This window comes from Solanum tuberosum, unplaced genomic scaffold (genome assembly GCF_000226075.1).
Source record: "Solanum tuberosum cultivar DM 1-3 516 R44 unplaced genomic scaffold, SolTub_3.0 scf00414, whole genome shotgun sequence".
In the NCBI taxonomy this organism is placed as follows: Eukaryota; Viridiplantae; Streptophyta; class Magnoliopsida; order Solanales; family Solanaceae; genus Solanum; species Solanum tuberosum.
The window spans coordinates 13811-22793 of record NW_006239332.1 but is presented as its reverse complement, the minus strand read 5'-3'; the positions used below and the strand labels follow the sequence as shown (position 1 = coordinate 22793).

The following is an 8983-nucleotide window of genomic DNA, read 5'->3' as shown; positions in this document are numbered from 1 at the left end:
GAAGTGCAAGAACTGATATTGTTGATTTTTGATATACTAAATATGGTGGGATCTTCTTTCAAGCATAGAGATGAACTTCGCGAAGCTCAAGCAAAACAAATTGAAAAGGCATTACGTAAAAATGAACTTGAAACTAGTCAGGTCTTGAATCAAGAATTAGGCCTTGCTAGAGCAGGTGATACTCGATGGGGATCTCATTACAAATCTTTTAACAACTTTATCCTCGTGTATGGTCCTATCATTGATGTATTTGATGATCTTGTTGTTAATGCTCGTTTTGAAGAGAAATGTTGGACAAAAGGATATCTTATAACATGTTTAACATTTTATGTTATCTTCATGTTGCATTTCATGTGCATTGTTTTAGCAATCACAAATTATCTAAATGTCATTTTTCAAAAGAAAGAGCAAGACATTGCAAAGTCCATGTTACTTGTAGGAGTGGCAAAGCATCAATTGCAACAACTACGAGATGAAGGTTGGATTCACTTATGAATAAGGTATCTAAGTTTTGTATCAAATATGATATTTTGATATCTAAATTTGATGAGTATTATGTTATCCGTGGAAGATCACGTCATAGAATTGTTGAGTATACTGTTTTACATCATTATCGGATTGAAGTATTTTATAAAATTATTGATTGACAACGTCAAGAACTCAATAATCGCTTTGATGAGGTGACTATTGATTTGCTACTTGGAATTGCTTGCTTGAAACCAGTTGATTCTTTTTCTAACTTTGATATTAAATAAATACTCTACAATTGACCTTCACTTTCAACTTGAAAGTTACATTGTTGGTGTTAGCTAGGGACGATGATAAAAGGTTTTTCGGTCTTAAGAGACTTGCTAATCTTTTAAGATACGCATAGAGAAAAAGAAGCATGAAACTTATCTTCTTGTAGTTCGACTAGTTAAATTTGCTTTACTTTTGCTGGTGGCTACTGCTATAGTTGAGAGACATTTCTCAGCGATGAAGTTGATTAACACTGATTTACGAAATTGAATGGATGATGATCTTTTGAGTGGTTGTTTGGTTCCTTATATAGAGAAAGAAATATTTAGTACTATCTACAATGAGGCTATTATGAATACATTTCAAAATATGAAAACTCATTGAGGATAGTTGTAGTAGTTTACTTGATTTATGTTTTATGAGTACGTTTTAAATAGTTTTTATTAATATGATGTTGTTATTTTATCAATTATTTATTATTTATTTATTTTCAAATATCGACACCACTTACAAAAATTCTATGTATGTCACTGCCTCTATCCAACAATAGTTGTACACTATTGACTTGACACACACCTTAAGAAACAATAATTAATATGGTAATATTACTATTTTACCCTTTGAATATATGAAATTTAATGTTTTGGAAAATGTATTAGATATTCCTTTCATCCACTTTTAGTTGTCATGTTGCGCTTTTAGAAAGTCAATTTGACTAATTTTCAAAATTAAATTAGATTACATTAATTCGATAATTTAAACCAAAAATTTAGATATTTAAAGATTATACGAAAAGTACTATAAGTTGCAATTTTTTTTATAATAATACGATGAAAAAATGAATTGTAAAATGTTAGTCAAAGTTCTTATAGTTTGACTTTAAAAAAGAAAATCATGACAATTAAAAGTAAATGGATGGAGTATTAAATAGTATTTATAGCAAGAGAAATAGACACAAGGACTCTTAATTTTCCAAACTGAACTAAGTATTGTTGGACAACTATTTTTAATATAATAGACAAGTAAACATGGATGGAGGGAATACTCCTCCATTCAACAATAGTTGTCTACTATACTATTTGTGAGATAACCAACAATACTTGTCCACTTTAAGCCCCGTAAAGTTAATTCGCTCGGTCAGGTTCAGTTATCAGGTGTTGGTTCATCCCACGAAGTAATTGAGGCGTAACATAAATTGGAACAGTATAGCGTGATAACAACGCCGCAAAACTTGAATCAATTGAAATTAACTTTTTCTGCATTTGTATTACCAAATTAATCATTATGATAGTTGCTACAAGCAATTTGGCAATATAGCTAGCAATAAACAAAAGAAACTGTTTCTAGTAAAAACAACACTGCTTAAACTTAGGGACTTGCCGCAACATGTTTTTTATTATCCTCGCGAAACAAAGTGCTAGTTGAAATTAGGCAAGCTGAACTATGGTGATGCTAGCCATGTGATCGCAATCGGGCTTCTTACTTTATGTGTTTCATCTTTCCATATCAGGGATCCAAATTCAGGTGCTTTTTGACGAGATATCGTTTTGAATGTTACCTGGTAAGACAGTTTCTGGTTTTTGCTGGTGAAATTTAATCGTGCTGGCTCGACCTTCACGACTGCGCCTTTGAATGATGAGACTACAACATGGTAATTTGAGATGGGAGAACCCACATTAGTGACTGTTCTATGAAGGGTCAGCACTGAAACTTTTTCAGGAAATACTGCAGAGATGGCTGGGTAGTTCAAGTCCCCTGGATTAGCAAGCGAGTGGTGGCAAGTTCTGTTTGAGAACTTTCCGAAAACCATTAGCTGTGAAGGGCTGAGTTCTTGCGTGCACAAGAACTCGAAGTAATCTTGTGCCCCTATGTCATAAATCAGACCGGGGTCAACAGCTTTCCTTGGATTGATGTGTCCTGCACCGTGATCATATGGGGTCGAAGGAGTCACGGATGAGGCATCTTTTAGAGATTTGTAAGTGTTATCATGAACATAAGCAGTTGTCATGAGTGCGGATTTAATTGCTGCTGGACTCCAATCTGGATGTCTGGCCTTGAGCAAAGCAGCAATGCCACTAACATGTGGACATGACATTGAAGTTCCAGACAATATATTGAAATTCGTCCTTCGTTGATCAATTGGCAAACTAGACGGACCCAATGCACCAGTCCAACCAGCAAGGATATTCACTCCTGGTGCCACCATATCTGGCTTTAGAATCTCCAGAGTGAGGAAGTTAGGTCCTCTGGATGAAAATGCAGCAACCACCGGCGAAGGCCTGATCCCTAATTTAGTCCCAAGAAATCTCAAAGAGGCAGTAGCATTTCTACCCGATGCGTAACGCTTGATTACTCTTCCTTCTCTTTCACCAACTGCTACTGCCGGTAGAAGGTGACAATCAGCAACCAGCTCTTCACCATTAGCTGCAGTGTTTGTCAAAATCATTCCTACTCCTCCAGCTTCTTTTACAACTTGCCCCTTTTGAACTCGAGGACTAATTCCCCTGTCACATATCACAATTTTTCCAGCAACTGAAGCTTTATCTAAGGTACCATCTAAGCACAATGAGCTCGGCATGAGACTGCTCGAATTACTTCCTAAGTAAATCAAAGGATACTGTTTTTGTGTTGAAAGATTCATCCTACCTTTATAAAGTGAAGCTCCCGTCACAATTTTCCCCGTCCCCAGCTTAACAGTTGCTGGAAAATCTCTATCCATAGTGCTTGCTCCTACTGTAGTGATCCATGGTGACACATTTGTTAGACTAATTGGATCAGGCCCACCATTTCCAGCTGAACATGAAACAAAAACCCCTTTCTCCATGGCCCCAAATGCTGCAATTGACAAACTGTCGCGATTATAAGACGAAACTCCACCACCCAAAGAGATTGACAGAACATTAACCCCATCAGCCACAGCTTGATCAACTGCAGAAAGTATATCCGAGCTAAAACACCCACCCACCCAACACACCTTATAAGCTGCAACTCTAGCACCAGGGGCCATTCCTCTGGCAGTACCATAAGCATAGCCCAAAAGATTAGCACCACGGACTACAGACCCTGCAACTGTTCCAGCAGTATGAGTACCATGCCCATCTTGATCTCTTGCCGATTTGAACTCACCCCTTTCATTAATTTTACCGGAAGCTGCTTCATACCCATGGAAAAACACTCTAGCACCAACAATTTTCTTGCTGCAATGATGCTTCTCAAAACCCCTCCCTGTTTCACAAACCCCTTTCCAGTGAGTTGGAACACTAGTCATTCCAGTATCATTAAAACTCGGGCTTTCCGGCCAAATCCCAGTATCAAGAACGCCCACAATTACATTGTGGTCAGATAATCTATCTGCCCACAACTTACTGCTATCCTCACGGTCAAGCCCAAGAAACAGAGGACTTCTAGTGGTATGTAACTGATACTTAATCTCAGGAAAAACAGCTAAAACCCCATTTCGTTCTTGTAATTTTTTCACTTCTTCTTCACTAAGCTGAGCAGCAACACCATGAAAAGCAGTCTGGTAGCTGTAAAGTATCCTTTCTTCTTCATCCCCTGTTTTTTCTCCCTCTGGTGTAGATGGCAGTACTGATTTTACTAGTGATGAGTACCATTTAACATGGTCGATGAATACATCTGGTTTAGCCCATTTATCCATTTGGATAATGTAAGTTTTCTTTGTGTTTGGGATACATTTGGCTAGGTTGATAGCAAGACATAGTGATACGAAGAAAAACAAGCATTTCACTAGTATTCCAGCCATTCTTTGAAGAAAACAAAGGAGAATGAAGAGTTGAAGAAGAGAGGTTTGAATATGAATAGTGTTATCTGGGAGTGCGTCGGTGTGTTAGATAGTATTGAATACTTAGCAGAATGGATGGGCCATTAATGTGTCTTCTTGTGTTGGTAATAAAAGTAGGTGGTTGTTTTCATGAATGGTAAGTTGGTTAAGGCTTTTATTGAGACTGTGGTGCATGCATCACTATTCTTTTCTTAATCAAAGCTCTTCGGTTCGAATTTTAGAGTCCTATAATGCACAATTCTAAAATAATCGAAATTCAATAAAAATATCGAATATCAAATGGACAAAAAAGGCTTTTATTAAGAAAGGGAAGCTGGCTCAAGTGTGTTAATAGTCATGGGACTATGGTCCATGTGTTTCCATGGTTAAATAGTTAAATGCTGCATTATTTTACATAATAACACACTTGTACTTTGAGAAGTTTATAAACCACTAATTATGTTTTACAAGACATAACTTAATTTATACATGATTTTTTTTTTGTTTCCCATTCAATGTCCAAAGTTTATATTAGAGATCCGACTAAATTCGAATCGCACACTGTAGGACTTATTCACGAGTGGCATTTTCAATAAGATTTTCTTCATATCCAAAACTCGAACCCGAGACATCTGTTTAAGGGTAGAGCAGTCTCACCACTGCACCATAATTCATATTGATGTTTGTTACATAACTTATGTTAATAGAAGTGTAAATTAAGTTTAATAGTAATTCATAAAATTATGTCTTGACATAACAGGGTTCAATAAGAGTCTGTTGATATTTGATTTTAGTGCACTATTCTTAACACAAGTAGATTGATCGTTTTTTAATCATATGGAATTCATATGGAATAATTACGCCATATTAGATTTCCTCATTCATTCATCGATTTCATTGCTTTTTTTTGTTCTAGGTATGAACAAAGATCGAGACTCTTCTAAGATTCAAGTCGATGATATACCTTTTCTATTGTTCTTAGACGGATCTCTCACTCTTGATAAAGAAAAAGACTTCAACTTTAAAGATGTGATCTTCTTTTCATTCACCGATTCCTTTAATAAGAATAATGCGAGAAATGCTTAGTACTATAATTTTTTTGCTACTAGTTTATTCATGTCACACTTCTGCTTTCCCCACTCTTTGATTTGCTCGCCTAGTAAAAAAAAAAAAAAAACATCTATAGAGAAGGCAAAAATTGTCTATTAAAAATAGGTTATAGTAAAAAGTAATCAAAAATAGATTGACCCATAAATTTTCATTAATCTAGACATAAATGCAAAAATTAAAAATCATCCAATAATGCTAAAGCTCTCCCAAATATTGTTTTAACTTCAGGTACTAACTCTGTCACTTGAGACCTAACTACCTTTTTCCTTACGATTTGAAAGCCACTTTTAATTTTCAAATTACTTATTTGTTCAAGGTCCCATTATTAGTTGGCTTCTCGTACCAAAAGGAACATACAGTCAGTGTTCTGAATAATTATGACGAATGTAACAGTTTATGTTGCTTTATAAGATTTGAGCCTATAATATAGGCATAACGAACGAATATTTTAGACATATCGCATCTTATCTGATAATTTATGTGTATTACTAGATAATTTAAGGCCCGTGATACGGGCTCAATATAATGAAAGACCCATTTACGGGCTCGATATTACAATATTATATATATTTATAATAGAAATTTAATTAGTTTTCGAAAAGAAAAATTATTATGACATTTTCAAATAAACATGATATGAAATAATAATAAAATATCACATGCTCCAGTGATTATTTTAACATCATGTCAAACATATATATTCGAATTGAATGATATTCTTTTTTCTATTTTATTTGAAAATTATTCAACAGAATAAATTAAAATTATGAGTCTCAATATATTAACAATTTTCATAAACTATATGAAGCAATAAAGTCTATTGATCCATCTATAGATTAATTTCGAATACACTTAAAATTTGTTTTATAGGTGTTTAACAAACAAAAAAAATGACCTACTTGGTGAAAATTAGAATGAACCATCACATTCTATACAAAGTGATAAAAGGATGGAAAAAGTTATGATTTATATTCATTAAAATTAGGAGAACAATTTAGTATAGTAAGGATTTTTTTTCTAAATTAATTTAGGAAAAATTGTATATAATAGCAAACTATTAATTCAAATTAAATGTTATAAATATAGTTTGATTTAATTGTACCCCATAGCAAATTGTTGCTATTTCACCTCTCTCCTGGTGAATCTCGCTCGCCACTCTCGTTCTCTCCCTCGCTTCTCTCGTTTTTTATACAAACGCAAGTGTATAAAGTGCATTTGTGTTTGTATAAAGCGAGAGAAAATTGTATATATACATATATTTTCGTTCCCCTCTCTCCCCTCTCCCAGATCTCGCTCGCCACTCTCCCAGATCTCGCTCTCTCACTCGCCTCTCTCACTTTATACAAAAAACGCAAATTGTATAAAATGCGTTTGTGTTTGTATAAAGCGAGAGAAAATTGATAAAATAATAGTAATAAATAAATATATGTCTCTCAATAAATTATATAGTTACATATATGCTACGTGAAGTTTTGGAATTATACATAAAAAGAGAAATCAAGTAATTTAGATACTTCAAAAATTATCTTTACAATCCAAAAAGAAAAGCAACACCATAAAATTGAAAAGTCTAAAGAGAACCAAAGGAAAGGACATAACATGCTCCGAAATTATTGAAAATTTTGTTCTTGAAGAGCTTGCTCACTGGTTGCATTCCTTATGAATTAGGCCTTTTGAGAATTGCAATTGTGATTGATATTGGATTTAACATGTTAACTGGTCCTTTATCATGTTCATTAGAGTATTTGAAAAATGTGGAGCAGTTGAATTTTACTGAAAATTTGTTATATGGACAAGTCGTAGAAGTGATGTGTTCACTAAGAAATAACGAATTTTACTTTTGCCTTATAATTGTTTTACAAAAGTAGGGCCATTATGTAGGGAATTGATCAAAAATGAAGTTCTTAATGTTGAAAAAAATGTACTATTGGTCTTCCTAATAAGAGATCTATACCGAAGTGTGTAATATATATGATGCAAATTACAAATAAAGGACGAGAAATTTATTGGTACAAGACATGAGAGGGGAGAGAGTTGAGGAGTGAATGAAATGAAGAATGAGTTAAGTGTCTATTTATTTGTGTCATAGTTAGGGCCCGTTTGAATTGATTTAAAAAAAGTAACTTTTAAAAAATAACTTTTTAAAGTGCTGAAACTTATTTTTAAAATAAGTAGTTATGTGTTTGGACTTTGGATAAAAGTGTTGCAGTTGAAAAAAAAGTTGTTGATGTGTTTGGCAAATAAGTGCTGGTAAACACTTTTTTTTATCAAATTGTCTGAAATACCCTTATAGTTGTTAACATGATAAAAAGTTGATTAATTTAAGGTTTTTATACTTAAAAAAAATCAAAAAAAAATTAATTATTATTAATAATAATAGTAATAGGAATAATAATAATAATAATAATAATAATACTAATAATACTAATAATAAAAATAATAATAATTATAATCATAATAATATTAATAATATTATTATTAATAATAATAATAATAATAAGTTAGGTTAATTCAATATGGGCAATTTGGGAATTGTATAAAAGAATTAAGGGCAAAAAAGTAATATGCTTGGTCAACATAAAAAGGGCTTTTAAGTTAATAAAAAAAAAAACCCTAAACACTAGCTTTGGCTTAAAATAAGTCATTTTGACTTAAAATAAGACACTTTGATAATTGTCAAACACTCTAATAAGTCAAAAAACTGACTTTTAAGCCAGTTTGACCAACTTAAAAACCCATCCAAACAGGCTCTTAGTTCTAGAAAATCTTATAATCTAGAAACAATAATCATGTAACTTATGGAGGAAATTTAGTCACTTGAAAAAATATTTTGACAAAATTTAAAATAGAATTTTAAAATGAAATATATATGAAATGACCATATTATCCTCGATCGTCCCCAACTTCATATTTCTATATTTCTATATAGTAAAAAAATACCAAATATTGATCGAACAACTTTAAATTTAAATCAAACTTACATTAATTCACTATTCAGAATAATATGTTGAAATCAAATAAAGTAAAAATTTGATTATATAATTTAAGGGATAAGGATCTGAAAAATACCCCTACTTTGGTTGAGTTTGTTGTTGCGATACTAAACTTTCATGAGGACCTATTACCTCCCTAGACTATTTAATACCGTATTTTAAACATATATATTTGTCCACGTGGACATAAAAAATAATGCAAAATTATAAATAGTAATGTGTCCACGTGGGCACATATATACCTTTAAAATACACTATTAAATAGTTCAGGGGGTAAAAAATACGGTATTAAATAGTCTAGGGAGGTAATAGGTCCTCATGAAAGTTTAGTATCGCAACAGCAAATCCGACCAAAGTTGGG

At 32.8% G+C, this 8983-nt stretch overlaps 1 protein-coding gene across 1 annotated transcript; it reads right to left on the bottom strand.

Moving 5' to 3' along the window:
* Nucleotides 1-1974: 1974 nt before the first annotated feature.
* Nucleotides 1975-4676, bottom strand: LOC102583163 (subtilisin-like protease SBT1.7). The gene has a single exon (XM_006362624.2). It carries the CDS (start codon nt 4499-4501, stop codon nt 2180-2182), a length of 2322 nt encoding a protein of 773 aa, XP_006362686.1. The 5' UTR covers nt 4502-4676; the 3' UTR covers nt 1975-2179.
* Between the last annotated feature and the right edge of the window lie 4307 nt (nt 4677-8983).